The following is a 20,739-nucleotide window of genomic DNA, read 5'->3' on the forward strand; positions in this document are numbered from 1 at the left end:
CATTTTGACTTTTCACTTTGCACGTGAAATGTTTAAGGCTGGCCCTCACAATTGCACCCTCCTGTTTTCTGTCAAATACGTTTCAAATACATATCAAACACGACTTCTATCAAATACTACATCTTCCATTTTCAAGTTATTTAGCTTTTTCTTCTCAAGGGCAGGGTCTTCCTTGGGGTCACTCAGCATGCTCCTTCAAAGATCCCTTTCACTGATCTTTGCTTATCCAATTCCTAAAATACATCTGAGATGATACCTTGGCCTTCATCTCTCCCCATTTCTTCTCAGCTGCTCATAGATTCTGAATTGTTTCTCCACCTAGCCTCTCCCCGTGGGACCCATACAAGGACAGGCTCAAACCTCAGCAGCATCTCTGCTTAAGGTCATCAGGTACCAGGGCTGGGAGAAAAATTGGAATGAGATTCTGGAGAGCTAGAGTGGGGTGATGCTGAACTAAACAGGAGGACATTTCTCTTTTTTGACTGATGGTTGCTCACGCCCCAGAGTTCCTACACACACCCCTGGGCCCATGTCCCACTTTCTGGCTTTGTGCAGATGTGAGTGTATGAAAATAGCTTAGGAAGCTTAGCCAGGGAGCTTTCTATTACATCCATTTGTTGCTTCAGGCTTTTCAGTCTTCATTCCTATTTCAAGAAGCAACATTCTTTGGTTCTTATCGGTCACTTTGAGCCGCACAGACACAGTGCCCTGGAACGGTCTTTGGCAGGCCAGCATTGTGCTTATCCTAACCTCCACCATGTCCAACGTCTTGCTGCCTTTGGATGGGTCCAGCTCAGATTTATTACTCCCCTTCCTTGTGTGGCTTGCATGCAATGTTTGCTTTCCTTTCCTAATCCTTAAATTGAAGTAAATGGCAAAGAGGAGAACTTTGTGTGTGCTGGGATTCCAGCCCGGGGCTTGCTGTGCTGTGGTTAACCAGCTGGTGGTTAACAAAATTTACATAAGAACTGGGAATCTTACTAACTTCAGGCCAGGCCACTTTCTAGATTACACACTACAACTGTGGTAAAATGCTTCGGCTTGGCAGGATCAAATTGAAAATGATCCCCAGAATCTACAATGGGAAAATTTCCCTACGACGGAAAAATACAGCTACTTTTTTTGCAATGGACATACAATGTTTTAGCACTAAATCATCGCAATAAATTTGCAACAAGGCATCTGAAATGTGAATGGCACCCTGCTGACAGCGTAGGGACTGCAGTGTCACAACACAGGAGGTTCAGAAGCACTCTTAGCAGATACGTTGTGACACTGTTGTAGGGGTTAATTTGGAAAGCGTCCAGGCCAGACCCTACAGTTTCTATGAAGCACAGACACTGAAGAAGCTGCTTTCATTTCCCCCTTGTCAGCAGGTTTGAGGAGGGGGATAATTCAGAAGGGCTCTCCTTATGGCTGGGATCACACAACCACAAGGATCCTGGTTAAAAAGCATTCTATCCTGGTTAAATGCTGGTAAACCAGAGTGGTTTGACCAGGATTGCTTTGACATTCTGGATTCACACAATGAGGCTTTACGCACGATCCGTGTGTAGAGCCTAGCGCAGGGCATCCCGGGGAGACCCCCAAGGCCAGGAGGCTTGTTGTAGCCTCTTGGTCAGGAGTCCACTCATGTGTTGCCACGGTGCGGAGCTGCACTGCAGCGGCATACAATCAACTAAATGGGGTTAGCGGAGTGCTCACTCCGCTAACCTCGTTTAAGGGGAGGGATATTTTGTGAGGTTTGCTGCTGGCTCCCGTGGCAGCACATGACCAGGAGGAACCAGGCTCGGCTCCCTGGCCATGAGAATAGCCTCAACCAGTTCTACAGGGCTCACTAATCCTGATTAACATTTTAACCATGATCCTTGTGGTTGTGTGAACCCACCCTATACTGTCAACATCTGGGGCTGGTTCTAATGGTCCAATCTGAGGAGCAGCCAGCTATGATTCTGGAGCAACGCACACTCCTGATAACGAATTGCGTGGGTGTGAGGAGAGCTGATTGGAAAGACTGGGAAGTGATCTGTGCAAGAGAGAATCCTGGTTGGGCGGTGTGGGTGTAGACTTCCTCCACCCTACATCAAACCCCAGATCACCAATGTCAGCTGCCCACGGTGCCTGACTGGGATTCCTTCTTGCACATGATCACTTCCCGGTCCTCCCAACAGGCCTTCTCCCCACCTACACAACCCATTATCAGGACTGCACACAACTCTGGAATCCTGGCTGGCTGCTCCTTCAACTTAGAGTGGATCATGAGAACCAGCCCATGCAGTTAATGTACGGAATCTTCTCCCACGAGACAGAGCGATGGACACTAGCTGAAATTGCTTTGAAAGCAGATTAGACCAATTCATGGAAGACAGATCAAGCCATGGCTGTAAGTCACGATGGCTATGTTGAACCTCCATGTTCAGAGGCAATATAGCTACAGTTGGGTGGCAGGGGCGAATACTGCCTTTATGCCCGGCTTGTGGGGCAAGTTGCTGGTCACCGTAGGCAAGTCCTTTAGTTTGAGCCAGGAGGGTTCTTCATCTGAGAAGGAGCAATGCCAGGCATTCAGATAGCCAGGGCTCAGGAAATGCACTCGTCTGCTTGTCTGTGACAAGTGCAAAATGAGGCCAGACAAGAGAAAAAGTCACAGAGTCTCCCCCCCCTGCCTTGCAGCCCCTAATCTCGCGCCTTCCCAGGCCCCGTGGATCAGCCACAACGTGCCTTTTTATGCTGCTACCAAAAAAGCATGCGAGTTTTTCACGCTGCCATTTGAGAGCGTGAATGTGAGCTGAGGAGAACACATGGTGGAGGAGAATGAGGTGGTGGAGGGCAGAGGAGAGCAGGCTGGAGAATGAGGCAGAGGAGCTCACTGAGCTAAGCGGAGAGAGCAAAACTGCAGCAAGACAAGTGTGGAAGGGAGGGAGAAGGTATGTGGCACAGACCCTGTCTCTGCTGCCTATCATGAGCTTGAAAGAAAGGAGGGAGGATCGGGGTGCAGTCCTGCAGGTCTCCATCCTGCCACTCCTCACAATTCACCAGAGACGCCCAGCCCTGCTTTCCTCAGCTGTGCATGCACACACTATCGCGGCTCACCGCAGCTTGTTTCAATCAGAGTTTAGGAACAAACTAGGATATTAAACTGGGAGTGAATCCCAGTTTCACATCTTGGCTTGTTCTGAACAGAGTTTGTAAACAAGCCTGGTTTTGCTGGGTCTGGACCACGCAGCAAATCCAGGCTTGTTCTAAACCCAAAAAACCACAACAACTTAAAACATCCTCCCTCACTCATGCACAAAGGCAAGGAGGAAGACCATGAGCCCAAGCCTTGGAATTGTCATGAGAGCCATGGTTAAGCCATGATTTTGTGTGACATCTGAACCGGGCCCATGAACAGGAGGTGTGAGGAGGGTTTTGTTGAAAATCTGAGTAAAAGAACTTTCTCCCTTATTTTCCAGTTGGCTTTTAGTTTCTTTTTTCTTCCCCCCACCCCACAAATAGAGGCCTCTCTCAAACCACTTTAGGCTCACTGTATCTGCCCCTTCACAGCCACTTCTCTATCCTATCCTCACTGCTAAGCTGGTTCAGACATAACAAAGGGCCAAGATTTAATCCTGCTGTAACAATCGGCCCCTCCCTACCCTAAAGAAGTGAACCCTGTCCTGTATGTCAGTCAGGCAGTAACTTTTGAGGATCAGTCACTCAGCACATGGTGACTAGGACCTAAAGGGCCTGGCAGCACGAAGTGAAGGAGGTCTTTGTTCTCAGAAGCAGCCAGGCAGGAGGTGAGAGAGGATGGGCAGAAGGCTTAGTGAAGAGCAGCAATAGAACTTTTGCTGTCTCATGGTCAAAAGCTAGCCTGAAGAATTCTCTAAGGGAAGGACACATCTGCAGATCCTTGAGAGACAGGATTGCAGGAAGCTGGAAGTCTGCACCATGGATTTGGTAAGTTCAGGAAAGAAGCCAGGGCTTTGGCTTTGGGGAAAGGTTGAGCCAGGGAACCGTATATTAGGTAGCCTGTGTCAGATTTCTTTGACTTCATGCTATTGCAAATTCTTACAACTGGTTTACTGTGGGTTTTTTAAAAATTTGTAATGTAACAAACTAAGAGAAACTGAGCCTCTGCCCGTTCCTTTCAAGTAGGGCATTGTAGAAGACTCTGTAAAGGGGCTTTTAAAGGTTCCTTGCAATTGGGAGTGCTTTTTGAATCATCCATGCAACCGGGTAACCATGATTTTAAAGTGTGCCACTCCAAATACCAGCTGGAGTGCTTTTTGAGGTATTCTTGCAAGTACTGAGTGTTTCTGTTTCCTGTAACTAAAAGCTGGGAAAGCCTCAGACTGAAGCAGTCTGTAGTAATTTAAATAAAGTTTTTATCTTTTTTATACTTTGTATCTTGCCTGCCTCTGAGTGGATTTTTAACCTCAGGAAAAGGGGTTTTACTCTGGTGCAAACATGTCTCAAGGTTAATTGTTCAGCAACCTAACAAGTTTTCCTACCACATGGAAGCTGCATGTGGAGGGGGTTTTGTATTTTTCGATTGGTAAAAGAGGAAGAGAGTCTCCTTGGACACTCACCCAAATCCAGGGAGGAGTTAAACTCTGTAATTAGGGTGTGGTGGCAGCGGTTATCAAGAAACGGTTAAATTTTAAAGGAATAGCCTTTGTTGAGCAAACATGAGGGGAAATGAATCAGCATTTTTCTTTCCTCCACATGGACTTGCTCTGAGATAAAGGCTGTGCTTACATCCACTATTCGCTACACCTTCCTTTATGTGATATACTCTAGCCTTGAGCACAGGTGCTCCCCGCTCCCTGCTTTGTGCACGCGGGTCAGAAGGAAGTAAAGAAGCATATTTACTTCTACATGGACTCCCAAGGAGGCTTATAAAGAAAACCTACAATTAAACACAAAAATAAAAACAGGAGCCAAATGAATCAAATTAAAGCCAGTTCCAATTAGCATCTACAGAAGACAGGGGTTCTCAAACCTGGCTCCCCAGATGTTGTTGGGCCACAACTCTCATCATCTCATCCACAATGGCTAGAAACAACTGATAGGAACATAGGAAGCTGCCATATACTGAGTCAGACCATTGGCCCATCTAGCTCAGTAGTGTCTACACAGACAGGCAGTGGATTCTCCAAGATTGCAGGCAGGAGTCTCTCTCAGCCCTATCTTGAAGATGCTGGTGTGGTGGGTGGGTGGGTACTTGGAACCTTCTGCATGCAAGCATGTAGATGCTTTTCCAAGATGAGCCCCATCTCCTAAGGGAAATATCTTACAGTGCTCAACTGTCTCCCATTCAAATGCAAACCAGGGCAGACCCTGCTTAGCAAAAGGGACAATTCATGCTTGCTACCACAAGCTCAGCTCTCCTCATGATAGGAGTTGTAGCCCGACAGCATCTAGGGATCCAAGGCTGGGAACGCCTGCACTAGCCAATGGAAAATCCACACACCAGCTTCTCCCAACCTCCTCTGGCAGCAGAGCCGTTGTATTACTATATCAAACATCCAGGTTTTCCTTCCTGTTTCACAGCCCATAAAGCACTTCTATGATGGAGTCTTGGGAAAAAAATATAAAAGAACACAAGGGACAGAAAATGGCTTGTTTTCCCTCCCTTGATTACATCGCACAAGCAGTAAACCTGCATTCTGCACCACTGTTTCAATGGCCCACTTCAATTAACATGCCAGCATGGTGTGCATTTCTTTCTTTCTTTCTTTTTTAAAGCCCTAAGGTGATATTGCAATGTGCTTAGCATCTAAAGCACCTGAGGTCCGAAGTTAATGTGTACTCCATACAACTCATTAGCTGCACATTACTGTCTATGCCAGGGAAAAAAATTGTATTTTCCCCCAGCATGATTATCCAACAACGTGTTCAGTCTTGGGACTCATTCTCAAATGAATGTTTATCCAAAAAAAAATCAAAGGTCAGCAGCTTGGCAGAATATTTTTGCTACACATGTTGAAAGTTTCCAAACTAATCATCAGGGAAGGTAAGAATGACAACTAATACAGAGCCTCATTAAAAATTGAGAGGAGAGATGGGGGGGGGAGGCTCAGTTCCTATCCATTTGTGTTTTTTTTCAGATCTTTGCTCAAGCAGTGTTTGTGTTACAGTAAAGATGTTGGAGGGCAGCAGAAATGTGCAAAGGGGAGGGAGGCTGAGAACAGCACCACGCAGCGAGGGATTTGAGGCATCTCATTACTGGTTCTGCTGCAAAAGAGAAAGCATTACCAGCTGAAGCAATACATCCCGATGCTCAGAAATCTGGTTGATTTTTGTGAATTAACAGCTCTTCTGTCAAAACACTTCCAAAATATCACAGCGAGCTAACACTTGGTCTCAGTGGACATGTCACGCAGTGGAGGGATTTCACAATCCCACTGCAGACTCAGGGTCTTTGGGTGGAAAAAGCAGAACCTGCATCTCTGCCAGGCCTATTCACACATTATGATCAACGTATGTACATTTAGGAACGCATTGTGCTCAGTGCACATGCAGTAGTACATTTCCTATCTGTACCTTGCATTGGAGGGCGCCTTTACCCAGTGCAGCAGGGAAATGCTTGACTAACAAGCAGGAGGCTGCCGGTTCAAATGCCCGCTGATTCTATATCCGGCAGCACTGATATAGGAAGATGCTGAAAGGCCATCATCTCATACTGTGTGGGAGGAGGCAATGGTAAACCCCTCCTGTATTCTACTAAAAGAAAACCATGGGACTCTGTGGGCACCAGGAGTCGAAATCGACTTGACGGCCCACTTTACCTTTACCTTACACAGGTTCACTTTTAAAATGGATAGACGTACCGTCAGCCATCTAATGGCGCAGCAGGGAAATGACTTGATTAGCAAGCCAGAGGTTGCTGATTCGAATCCCAGCTGGTATGTTCCCCAGACTGTGGGAAACACCTATACTGGGCAGAAGATGCTGAAAGGCATCATCTCATACTGTGCGGGAGATGGCAATGGTAAACCCCTCCTGTATTCTACCAAAGACAACCAAATGACTCTGTGGTCGCCAGGAGTCTACACCGACTTGACAGCACACTTTGCCTTTACCATTCACACAAACACATACAGGCAGACCAACCCACTGTATGCATGTACAAAGTAGCATCTGAACAGGGCTTGGGTCTTTGGGGCTGGCACATGCTCCAGCTGTCCATATGTACTAGTTATTCCTGAGTCCTGTCCCTGGTAAGTCACTGTCCCAACTCTATCCTGATTTCTGCCCTTTAGGGATGCCTTGTAAACAAATTGCCAGCATAGTTATGATTTTTTTTTCCGTGTGCGTTCCTAGCATTGGCATTCTTCAGAGTTCAGCTTCCTCCCCAGAGTCTCTTGAAGTTAAATCTCAGAGTGCAGAGGGATACATCTTGTCCCTAGCACACAGGGTCCCGAGCTTAGATCTCCAAACACCGCTGGACTCCTGTCACCCCAAGACCCTTCAGCCACTGTGACTGGGGATGATGGGAGTTGCTGTCCAATGACATTTGGAGACCCTGCTCTAGCACACATGTGTAACACATGGGTGTGCACTCAGTCATGTGGTGAGTACATTTCTGTCACACATTTACAACATTGCTGGTGAGGCACAACACATCAAGAAGTATGTTCAAGCAGGGATATTGTGCAAATTGCCTCAGTATGTGGCTGCGTGCTATAAATAACCTGCTTCATACATTGTTGTATGTACTCAATCATAAAGCTATACAGGGCAGCCACATTTATGAAGTGACACTAAATGATAAAAGACTTAATGGGAAATGAGTACAGGAGAACCTAGTTATATGTGGATTTGATATCTGTGGTTTCGCGTATCCACAGGTGTCTAATTGACACCCCATTTCATTATCCAGGGGTATGAAAGGGTTAAAACCCACATATCTGCAGTTCCTAGAGGGCTGGAAATGAACCCCCACGGAGGTCATTTCCAGCCACCATTTTGTGGCTCATTTAAGGGGGGGAAATTGGCGGGGGGGGCATGGAATCTGCAGTTCTGAGGATCATTTTGGGGACATTGCTGGATGCCAGGAAACCCACAGAGTATGGCAGAGCATTTTATTTGGCCCATTTGGGGGGGTGGGGGGGTTGGTTTTTTGGTGGTTTTTTAAAAGTCTGGGAACCTAACCCTCATGTTCCCATAAACTCAATTACTCATTATTTGCAGTAATATGCAGGAATGGAATCACCACAGATAATGAGGTCCACTTGCAGATGTGGGGTTAAAAAGGAACAAATACTAGCATCTACCAAGTGGCAGCAATTCTTTAAAGAAAACAGCTGCCTATACTTTTCAGATTTCTCTTTGAACTCATGAGAACGGAGTTGTAAGGAGTACCAGCTGGTGGTTGTACCAGGAACATCCCTATTTCTTCTTGGTAACGACATTCACTCATTGCAAGCTGAACAGCAATGACCTCCAAACATGAATTGAATGGCACAGGTCATTAAACTTGATGCTGAACTACAAAACACGAGGTGCATACCACACAAAGGGCAAACCCCTTAAGTATTACCAAGTGGCATGAAAGCATCACACTTCTGGCATCAGCTTTCAGGCCTGGGAACCATCCAAGTTCCAGACCTCTTAAAGCCCTAAATGGACAAAGAGCTCAGTGGCCGCAGGGACCAATTTTCTCTTGCTAAGCTTCCACCTTAATCAAGAACACTGAGTGCATAGACACAGGAGTACTAAGAACAGCTGAGGTACCTTCAAGTTTCAATGGGATCATTACTATTTATACCACTACCTTCTCCTCCTCCGTCTGGAGACCTTTAAGAGCCAACCATAATGAAATGAAATGCCTGCTACTTGCCACATCATAAAATTGCACCACTTTTTACATAAGGTATTGCATTAACTATTGCTAATCCTTACAGCTGGAATTTTGCATGCAGGATGACCTGCGTTCAGTCCCAGGGAGCAGGAAAAACCCCTGCTTGCTTGACGAGCAGCTATGGAGTATATAGAAAGAGAGCTGATCTTGTGGTAACAAGCATGAACTGTCCCCTTTGCTAAGCAGAGTCTGCCCTGGTTTGCATTTGAATGGGAGGCTACAGGTGAACACTGTAAGATATTCCCCTTAGGGCAGGGATTCTCAACCTTGGGTCCCCAGATGTTATTGGACTTCAACTCCCATAATTCTCAACCAAAGGCCACTGGGGCTGGGGATTATGGGCGTTTAAGTCCAAAAACATCTGGGGACCCAACGTTGAGAATCCCTGCCTTAGGGGATGGGGCCACTCTGGGAAGAGCATCTGCACGCTGAAGGTTCCAAGTTCCATCCCTGGCATCTCCAAGATAGGGCTGAGAGATTTTCCTGCTTGCAAACTTGGAGAAACTGCTGCCAGACTGTGTAGACAATACTGAGCTAAATGGACAAATGATCTTACTCTGTATAAGGCTGCTTCGTATGTTCCTATATAGTACTGGGCTAGATGGACCACTTGATCTGAATCAGCATAATAGAGCTTTGCATGTTCACAGGATTAAAAAAAAAAGATTTCCATATTGCAAATGCTAATCACGTACAGTCCTATTGTTCTATGTGGAATTCAGCACTGTGCCATTAAGAATTCATGGACAATGCATTGGAAAAACTGGAGGGAACTAAAAGCAAGCTGTAGAGCCACACTGCTACAGAAACGCGTGCATATTGCAGGAGAGCACAGCCCTCCTGCTGTTGCTGGATGAGAACTCCCATTATTCCCAGCCACAGCGGCCAATAGCCAGGGATGATGGGAGCTGTAGTCCAGCAACAGCTGGAGGGCCACAGTTGTGCACCCCTCGCATACAGGAATCACATGGGCAGATTACGTCCTGCATGAACGTCCCCATCCAACTGATCTGCCACGCAGAGCTGGCACTATGTGCTCAGGGCTCGGGAGATCCACTTATCTACTTGTCCATGAAGAGTACTTCTGACAAATAATGTACGAACATAGCTCAAGAAACCATCTGACAAGAAAAAATTGTGTCTGGCAGGTGAACTGAGTCAGCATTTCTTGACCCCTGTGAATGCTTAATAAGACTCTAAATGCCTGCTTGGGGGAGCATACAAGAAGATGTATGCTCAGTTAAAAGAAAACAATGGAATCAACACTTATTTCCAGATAACTGCATTGTCTGGAGCTCTTTGGGGATAGAAGAAACATCTTCATATTATTCTTTTTCTACGTAAATGGCTCTGACAACAATTTCACTGGAAAGTGGTATACAAATAATAAAAACAAGATATGAATGGTGGGCATGCAGACTAACAAAGCACTTGTGCAAACGTGTTGTGCTTAGAGATGTGAAGACCCGGGAGAAAACCAGAAAAATTCAGAAAAAATTGGTTTTTCCCTTCCCACCCCTCCTGGTTTCCCCCCCAAATTTCCAGGTTTGGGGGGGCAGAGGGTGCAACCCAATTTCCCCCCAGACCTTCACATTTCTAGTTGTATTCACTAATTGTTCAAAATCTGGAGTTTGCATCCCAGACTAGTGCTACATTGGCAGAAACATGTTTGCAGTTGTGCAACAAGGTGTGCAACTTGTGGCATGCCTCACAGGTCTCCCAAGGAACTTTTGCGCAACGGTACACCTCCAAGTATCCCTCTGCTTTCATGCAATGACGCCATCATCCTGCCCTGGTACAACTTTGTCCATTGCACAAGTGCTTCACTAGTCTGCATATCAAATAATAAATACTACTACTAATGGCACATGCAGAACGCTGAATTAAGAAGAAAAATTGTGGTTACCTTTTCTGCCAGCCAACCCAGATGCCTAATCTCTCGGCCTCCTGCAAGCCCTGTTTTGCCCAGCTGATCTCTGACTTCTGAGATGACCTTGGGAATGAGGTCACTGATACAGGAGTGGATAGCAGTGAACCAGGCTTGGGCTGTGACCGAATCTTTACTCCTTAGAATCAGAGTGTGCTTGGCATCAGGTGAGTGGACTTCAACAAGCCTGTGGGGGGAATAAAAAAAGGATAGGGAAAGCAGGGTGAAGGTCAGGTTTATTTTCAAAACCATAAGGGTTACTACTGCCCAATGCTATGGGCTGCCTCACCAGCAAGTTAAGTGCTTAAAATCTGCCACAAAGCCTACTTATCAACACTTTCAGGCCCTGATCCAGAGATTCCACTGGCAGCATTCCCTCCACCCAACCCTCTATTTTGTAAGCAGTCAGGCCCAAACTACACAATGCAAGTTTCCCTTCCAGAATTAACAGCAGCTTTGGGGGTACCATTATAGTTAGAACCACAGTAAGGCAGGAAAAGATTAAATATCCCCTCCTCGTGGCCCTGATCCTAAGTCTGCTCTTCCTCTGGCTGCTGTTTAGCTTTAACAAAAAACAAGCCTGCAGAACCAAACCACACATTTATTGCAACATGTAGCTTGGCCCTGAGAAATTATAAACTGAATTAACACATCTGATGTAAGTCTGTATGATTTACAACCATTCTATAGCAATCAACAACTTGGAAGCATTGTTTTAGATCCATAGATTCAAATGCTGCTTTCTTATAGTTAGCAATTGCCCCTGTTAACTGGGCAAAGAGGCACCTTTTTAACATGATGGTTCTCTTTATTTAGCAGGGGGAGAGTAACTGGCCCTCTCCACTGTCAGCACAGTACTTCCAGTGACTGTTGCTGGTGTCTCTCTTATGTTTCTTTTGGGAATGTGAGCCCTTTGGGGACAGGGAGCCATCTTATTTATTTATTATTTCTCTATGTAAACCGCTTTGGAATCTTTTGTTGAAAAGCAGTATATAAATAGTTGTTGTTGTTGTTGTTATACTGCTCAATAGAAGAGAACCACCACTTTATAGAAGGCAGTGGCACCAGAATGGCTCTCTGGCATCACCTGTCGGGCGTGCGCACACGGCAGGCACATGCGTGCTTGCTACTTCCGCCCACTTCCAGCCAATGGGGGGGAACGGGGCAGCAGCGAGGAACGCTGCCGCCCCGAGGGGCTTAAGAATAACAGAGCGCCGGTGGAGGAAATGCAGCAGGAGGGGTGAGTACATCCTCCCCTGCCCTTAAAGTACTACCCCTGCCAGTGCCGAAGTTCTTCGTGCACATCCCTAGTACTAAGCTAGATGGACCAATGGTCTGATTCAGTATAACGCAGTTTCCTATGTCCCTATGACGTAACGTATAAGGAGTATATTGAGTACTTAGCAAAATTAATGAAAACGATAAGTTCAAGCTGCTGTGAGGCGTCCCTATCTGAGCCTCAACCAAACCCTAGTTACAGACCTCTCCCCTCTACTTTAGCTTTCCAATATAAATACAGGAAGTCCTCTTTATTCCCAGGGGTTCCGTTCTCGCCTATTGGCACGAATACGGAAACCATGAATAAAGAAACCTTACCCCTATGGGAATCCAGGGTTTAGGGTCTTCACACCAAAAAGGGGGGGGGCTGAAATAAGAGAAGAAAGGGAGAAGAAGAAGAAAGAGAAGAAAGGGAGGACCAGGTCTCCTGCAATGCCCCCCCAACCCCAAGACTGGGCAAATTTTGGGCAAATATTTGGCTCCCCCCATTTTTTTGTTTGAAAAAAGAGCCACAAAATGGCTCTGCCCTGGAAAATAGTAGCTGGAGATGACATCAGAAGTCATATCTGGGTAATTTCTGGTCACTCAAAAACACGACTTGGCAAATTTTGTCTTTTTTTTTTTTAATACCAAAAATACAGAAACCGGGTCTAAGACCTGTCCATGTATAGGGAGGGTGCACGGAGCCAGTTTGGCCAGTTTGATTCAAATCCAGACTGGATTTGAACCAACCTGGCACAGTCTGGTTTTGGCCAAACTGAGTCTGGCCTGGCCATTGAACTGGGCCGAATCGGTTCAGGGGTATACTTGTAAAGGGGAATCTGGCAAGGATTCTCCTTTACAAGTAAAGGGGGTATTCCCTATCCTAGAGGCCGGGGGGCAGGGGTGGCGGGGAGAAGAGGGGGGGAGTATTCTGTACCTTTGCAGAGGCTGCAGCAGAGACATTTGGTGTTGGTGTGGCCCCAGGGACTCCTCCAAGCCCCCCACTTGCCTCCTGAATGACAGCCCGGGCAAGCTGTGGCCCAGTTCAGGTCTCTGCGTATGCTCGGAGGTCAAAAAAATGGCCTCAGTATGTGGCTGTCATTCAGGAGCTGTCAGCAGAGGCTGTCAACTGGGCTGTCATTCAGGAGGCCAGTGGGGGTCTTAGAGGAGCCTCCGCCACCGCCAATTTTCTCCGTGGCCTCCACAAAGTTATGGAGTACCCTTTTTCTTGCCCCCTCCACTGGCCTTCAGGATAGGGAATGACCCTTTACTTATAAAGGGTAATCCTCACCAGATTCCCCTTTACAAGCATACCCCCAAACTGGCCCATGAACCGATTCTTAGAACTGGGGACAGTCCAGTTTGAACTCAGACCAGCACCCCCCTTTGGACCAGCTGAACCGCGGTTCAAATCAAACCAGCTCACACATCCCACAGTTGTTGAAACTACAGATAACGAGGGCTTTCTGTACAGAGACATACTGGACACAATCCCTTGTCTGCTGTGCCAATGCTACATATAACACACATTTGCCAATGGTTACGACAACTCTCATTTTAATTTGCTTAAAAAAGGTCCAGCGGTGCACTCTTTTGTAGGCTTGCCTGGCTCCGTCTGAAACACAACATCATGTTTATCTGCAATTTGGTGATAAAAGTTCTTTTAATCTGCTTTTGCCTGGAAATATTCAAGGCAGTGCCACAGCTGTGTTTATTCACACACTCCACAGCAGTTGTGTAAACAAGGCATATGGAATGGCTGCTGATAAAGCCCACGCTGACCTAAAGGAATGATACATTGCGCATTAGATGGCTGCTATGATGTATGCTCTCCTCCAGCTTGGCCATGCACAGGAATATCACATTTTCTCAGAGAACATTTGACTACCTCATAAGAAGGGAGGGCGGGACACCCGGGACACCCCCGCTCTCATACACATACTCACAGACTCCAGTTGCCAAAGGAAATTTTCCAACATTTTCCCTTCCTCCTGCTTACAAAACACTATCTTGGCATTTAAATCCCACCCCCTCTCCAAAAGAGGGAGGAGAACTGCAGTGAGCATGAATTGTCCCCTTTGCTAAGCAGGCTCTGCCCTGGTTTGCATTTGGATGGATGACGACAGGTGAGCAATCTTTGCTGTAAGATATCCCCCTTAGGGCATGGATAGAGGATGGGACTGTAGCTCAGTGGCAGAGCATCTGCTTGTATGCAGAAGGTCTCAGGTTCAAGCCCTGGCATCTCCAGGTAGGGCTGGGAGAGACTCCTGCCTGAAACTTTGGAGAGCTGCTTCCAGTCAGTGAAGAATATACTAAGCTATCTGGACCAAAGGTGTGACTCAGTATAAGCCAGCTTCCTATATCCATATGTTCCAAAAATGCTGTCATCTTGTAGCAAAAAGCATGAAACAAAATTAGCACTCCATTCCAAAGCCCTTTGTAGAGGGAGTGTATGAACCTGAGAACTCCTAGCCTCCCAAATTTAGTACAATTTCTTGAGGAAGGCAGATTTTTATATAAAGAAGATGATTCTGTGAAATTGATATAAATCATCATTAGTATTTCTTTCTACCCCACTTTTCTGTTCAAATACAGGGTGGGTGGGGAGAAAGAGCACCTTATATGATGCCCCTGAGGGCCTTCAAGGAAGCATGGAATTAAAAATCCATAAATAAATAGGACTCTAGACTCCAACATCCCAAGAACTGAATCATTCTGGCACTTCAGGTCAGAACTAGAAGAGTGCCCACTGACATGACAAGATGTCTTTACAAGCTATTCTTGTGCCACATCAAATAATTGATATGATTATCTGATTCTGTTTCCAACCTGCCATCACTGAAGCCCCCTAGTAGGGATGTGCAAACAGGTTTGACGTCAAATGTTTTCAACGTTGAACCTGTTCAGTTTGACCATTCAGGGACAAACCGAACCATCCCCTGTTCGGTCCAACCCTGGACCAAACACCCCCTGACCGTTCGGGGGGGTTGCAAATTTTTATTATTATTATTTTAAAAAACTACTTACCCCCTTTGGGGGGAGTTGTTGGAGGCGGCAGGGAGGTCCGCAAAGGTCACCCCTTCCCCCGTCGGCCTCCTTTCATGCCTCCGGCTGGCTCTTTGGCCCATTTGGGCCTTCCCCCCCTCTGGCATAGCAGCCATTTTGGAGGTTTGCAACCCCCCTGGGACCAAACCAAATGGGGGGGGTGTGAGGGGGTGCTGGACTGAACTGGTCAGGTCTAGTTTGGGTCTGGTCCAGACTCAAAATGAACCAGACCAGCCGGTTCTGTGCACACCCCTACCCCATAGCCCCCTCCCCTTCGGGTTATAAATCATAGTTTCAACACTTCACCATGATCCATACAAAAAATGAATACGGTATCCATATATGGATGCCATCATACTTCAAAGTTGTATCAAAGACAATTTCCAGACATTGGGAAATTGTATCATGTCTTCCATTAGTCACCATTTTTCTAAACAAAGAAGACCCATGTGTTGGTCTTTCCTCACAGTTTGCAAAGTTACTGTAGAACATCAATACAATTGTAACTATTTAATTTGAAGTGAGGAGATATGGCTGACATCCAGTCCAATGCCACACTGGCAGAACAGTGTCTTCCACTGCATTTGTATGTGTGGGATTTTGGGCACTTGCCTCTTTCCTCTGCAGCCCCTACGCTGGCTGATATTATGTCCCTAAGGGATGGGGGGTGGGGGCTCAAAGTGATACTTCCAGGCAGGGGTGCAGAAAGAGGGAAAGCTTAAGAAGCAACTCACTTAATTTTGGTGGAGGGAGAGGAAAGACACTTTTTAAGGGTAGGGATGGGTTATTAGGTTTGGTATGGGAGTTCAGTAAAATTAGGGAGGAATTGCATCTCTGCTTCCAGGAGACACAACAGAGCTGCAGTGTGTGTGTGTGTGTGTGTGTGTGTGTGTGTGTAGGTGGGGGACACCAAAAATCACACTCCCTCAAACAACTAGAACTCTTGTACCAGCATGGTGCTAATCTGGATGTTCGCCATTATAAATGACTTTACTAGCAAGTCAGAGGTTGTAAGTTTGAATCCCCACTGGTATGTTCCCCAGACTATGGGAAATGCCTATATCAGACAGCAGCGATATAGGAAGATGCTGAAAGGCATCATTTCATACTGCAAGGGAGGAGGCAATGGTAAACCCCTCCATATTCTAAAAAAGACAACCACAGGGCTCTGTGGGTGCCAGGAGTCGACACCAACTCGACAGCACACTTTACCTTTACAAAAATAAAATACATACCATAGGAGTTTTTAAAAACCCCAACATAAAATGTTAACCACTTCTTTTAAACTAGGTTCCACTCATGTTTAGCGGTTCCGTTCTGGTTCACTGAAGAAGAAGAAAAACCCCTTAAAACAGTTTAGTTTTAATTATCTCCTAGAAATATAATCCTAAACCATTCAACATTGTGCCTGAAGCCCTTTCAGAAGGGAAGAAAGCCTAGAACCGGCTGGGGAGGAACCCCTTCCTGAGGGAATAGAACAGAAATCACTGCACCAACAACAAATCTCAGTGAACAATGGAGTTGTCATTATCTTAACTTCCATCACCAGATAACTGCAATGACATTCTGATCTGGTGTCGCTTCATAAGCCACAGAAATCTAGGGCCATCGTGATCTCAGAAGGATTTTGGCACGATCTTGCGCCCTCTGACAGGGAAACAAGTCAATACAGGATAGAGCTAGTTTCTGTATGCCACCTGATGCTGACCAGAGATCAACTGAGAAGACAGATTTTCCACAGGAAATAGAAGCAAGCAGAACTGATAAGCCATCTTAATGTGTGGGAGAGTGAGTGTACTTATTTCCTGTTAACAGCAAAAGCTGTTCATTATGGTGTAAATCATAAGACAGAGTACTGTCTGAGGCTTGAGGAGGGGAGGAAGCATTACTAAGCCCCTTCACAGGGAATGGGGACCATGGCCAGCTTGGGAGAACAGAAACCAGGTTTGGAAAGCTCAGGTTTGGCTCCGCCCTGTGTCCATCCATGGCAATGATCTCCGTGATGAGTGGAGGAAAGCCCTTTATTGGGTGGAGCAAGGGGCAGGATAAAAATAGCTTCTATACTTAAAAATAGCTTCTATACTTGCAGAGTGGGGTGGTGAGTGCATTTGTGGTGTAGTGAGAGCCAGTATGATGTAGTGGTTAGAGTACTGGACTAGAACCAGGGAGAACCGAGTTCAAATCTGTGACCTAATCCATCCAAAACCATGAAATTCACTGGGTGACTCTGGGCCAGTCACTTATCTCTCAGCCTAACCTACCTCCCAGTGTGGTTCTAAGGATAAAAATAACCATGTACATTGCTCTGGGCTCCTTGGATACATATGGAAAAATGAAATAAATTTGTAGAGTGGAAGTGCATGAGGATGGCGAAAGGACTACAACTCGCCCCCCACCCCTCCGCTCCCCTGACCATTAAATGTGATGAGGGGCTTTAGGAAGTTGCTAGTAAGAGGGTAAAATAAAATTACATTTAAAGAATGACAACCAAACCTAGAACGTAACCAAAGGGTATGAAAATCAGAGCATAATCCAAAGCATAATCTGATAATTATCATCTGAATAGCTGTGTGTGAAACCACTTTGGCAGTTTCAAAGATGAAGGACAAAAACTCACCAGAGTTCCTTCTGGCCCTTTTCACCCAGCAGCTGCCATTTTGGTCCCCCCCTCCCCACCCCACCAGAATGTCCTAGAACAGGGATAGGCAACCTTGGCTCCCCAGCTGTTGTTGAACTACAACTCCCATCATCCCCAGACACAATTTACTTATGATGAGAGTTCTGTAATTAATTTATGATGGGAGTTCTAGTTCAACAACAGCTGGAGAGCCAAGATTGCCTCCCCATGCCCTAAAATGACGCTACACCATGATGTAGCATAGTTCTAAAAGTTATTCTGGGGGGAAAAAAATGGCATCTGACAGCCAAAGGGGGTTGAAGGTGAGTTTCAAAACTCTTCTTTAAAATCATTTAAATGCACCTGCCCCCCACTTCACAGCCTAGAAAGCTGCCTTATAGTCAAACCATTGGTCCATCTAGCTCACTATTGTCTACAATGACTGGCAGCAGCTCTCCAAGGTTTCAGGCAGGAGTCTTTCCCAGCCCTACCCAGAGAGTGAACCTGGAACCTTCTGCACTCAAGGCTGATGCTCTACCACTGAGCTACACCCCCAATCCCTATAATCTCTACAAAATATGGTTGTTCTGCTAGCAAATCTCCGAGAATGGCTGGATTTTACCTTCCCCATCCTTTCCAAAACTGGAATCATTTCAGCTTTTGATTCCCTGAGATAGAGCAGTGTTGAAAGCCAATGAAGTTCCAGCCAGATTCTTTAAAAGCCACTGTGCTGGATAGGAACAAAAAGCCTATTGTGAAAGGAGTGGGGGGAGTTATTTTCACCCTCTCCCTTCCCTGACTCCATTGGTTCTTTTTTTGTTAGCAACTGGGAGAGAGACAATCATGTTGCACATCTGTGGTGTGTGATGCAGCTGGTTCTACACATGTTATAAATAAGGGTCAATAATCTCACTCTATTTTTAGCACTAGAAGGCAAAAGCAAAGTGCCATGGAAGTCTCATGCATCATTCATTTCCCCAAGAATTTCCCCCACTCTGCCTTTCGCACTTCCCTTACAATGAGAAGTCTGCAGCCAAAGAAGTGGCTGCTTTGTTCAGATCAATATGTGAAACAAGGATGGACCCACCCCAAAATGTTTCCGTATATCCCTAGTATGCAATTGAAGAAACTAAGCTCCACCTTGGCAGCCCATTTCTGCACAGTTGCCAAGGAAAGAGATGGTGCTTGCTAGGCTAAGCTTCATGGACTCCTATGAATATATTATTATTATTGCATATTACATATTACACATACAAATACACAGGGGTTCTGGTTTGGTACACAGGTACCAAGAAGAGAGGGAGCTAGAAAATGATAGGAACATAGGAAGTTGCCTTATACAGAGACAGACCATAGTCCATCTAGTTCAGTACTGTCTACCCAGACTGGCAGCAGCTTCTCCAAGGTTGCATGCAGGAGTCTCTCTCAGCCCTATCTAGAGATGCCAGGGAGGGAAACTTGGAACCTTCTGCATGCAATCATGCAAGTGCTCTTCCCAGAGCGTCCCCATCCCCTAAGGGGAAGAACTTACAGTGCTCACACATGCAGTCTTCCATTCAAATATAAACCAGTGTGGATCCTGCTTAGCAAAGGGGACAATTCATGCTTGCTACTACAAGACCCGTTCTCCCCCAAGTCCCATCCATTGCCCAACACAGGCTTTCTTTGTTGCCCAGTGCTACTTTCAGCTTAGAATCGCTTGCAAAGTGGTATATCCTGCTGTTCTTCTGCACAGGAAAAAGCATGAAAACCACATGTGAATCAACATGTGGGATGATTGCTCCTATGTTTGTTTTGCTGTGTGCGCAAAACATTCTGGAAACCTCAGCCAATCACAACTTTCCAGTGCTGACTCATAATGAAAGGTAGGGGTGTGTGTGCGCATGCCTGTGGGTATCTTAGAGAGAGAGGTCTCACATGCCAATTTACCTGTGTTTCTTACATGAATATACTATCTGAGTAAGAACAATGTCATGCCTGAAGCATCCTTCAGTCATCAAGGAAGCCACTTAGCTGTAATAAAATGATGCATATTTCTTAAGAGATGTGTTTGCTTATATTCTTTTCAATCCAAACACTTGCCAAACCTGTCACGTTTTGAAGTTTTTACTGAGAGATTCTCAAATTGAGGGATGTTATGACATAGCTGCATGGTGATTTGCACCAAATTAAGTTACTCTAGTGAATCACTTCAAGCACCCTTCCTATCATGAGCAACTATCAGGAAATAAAGAGTCACCTGAGAGGCTTCTATCAGCTAAGAAATACTGCCTTTTGCTCTCCAACTGACACAGAGAAGGGGGGGGAGTGGGGGCTGATATGATCCAAGGGACACCACTTAGCCATCTCTGACTCGGGACATACACAGTATCAAAAAGATGAATGCACAAGAGGCTCAAAGAAGACAGATGTCCCAAACCACCCAGCTCCCCTTACCTGTTTTCTGGGTCTGACACAGCCATGTTCCGTGTCACGTAGCACATTTTGAGTGGAATCGTTTTCTTGTCTCTGTGGATGGAGAGAGACAGCTGCGACAAGGGGTCAGTGGACGAGTTTCCCAACCGAGGGGATTCAGGTGGGGGAGTTTCCCATCCAATTTCAGAAACAGGAGAACCTTTCTTCACATAGGGGGTGGCCTCCCTCATGTATTTCACTGTGAGAGAGAGAAATTAAAAGAAAGAAAAATGAATTTAAAACACCCCAAATAAAGAAGTGCTTCATAGGCAGTCAGGCCTAGTACTGCATGATTGAAACCATAATATTAATAGGACTATGCATAGTGGTTTAGAAGGCCCATTTACCATCTGCCATGCTGGACCCTATCTGCCTGGAAGACCCTTCCTCTCTCCGTTCCTCAACTCACTTCTCTCTCCTCACTTCAAATCCTTCCTCTGTCTATGGCCAGGAGTGTAATTTGCTAGCCAACTTAGTAAAAACAGCCATGAGCTTCTTTACCTACAAGCCAATCAAGCTAATAATCAGAACATTCTTCTACATTAAAAATAACCTGCACACACATAAAAGAAGACATGCTTCTGGCCT

At 45.9% G+C, this 20,739-nt stretch overlaps 1 protein-coding gene across 1 annotated transcript in view; it reads right to left on the reverse strand.

Annotated features, from left to right (window-relative positions):
- SNTB1 (syntrophin beta 1) overlaps window positions 1–20,739 on the reverse strand; it is a 143,937-nt gene that overhangs the window by 35,473 nt on the left and 87,725 nt on the right. Inside the window, exons 2-3 of the mRNA XM_053246616.1 lie at window positions 20,134–20,350; window positions 10,755–10,962 (exon numbers count right to left, since the gene is read on the reverse strand). Coding sequence (XP_053102591.1) covers window positions 10,755–10,962; window positions 20,134–20,350 — 425 coding nt within the window. The remainder of the gene's footprint in view (window positions 1–10,754; window positions 10,963–20,133; window positions 20,351–20,739) is intronic.

This window comes from Hemicordylus capensis, chromosome 4 (genome assembly GCF_027244095.1).
Source record: "Hemicordylus capensis ecotype Gifberg chromosome 4, rHemCap1.1.pri, whole genome shotgun sequence".
NCBI lineage: Eukaryota > Metazoa > Chordata > Lepidosauria > Squamata > Cordylidae > Hemicordylus > Hemicordylus capensis.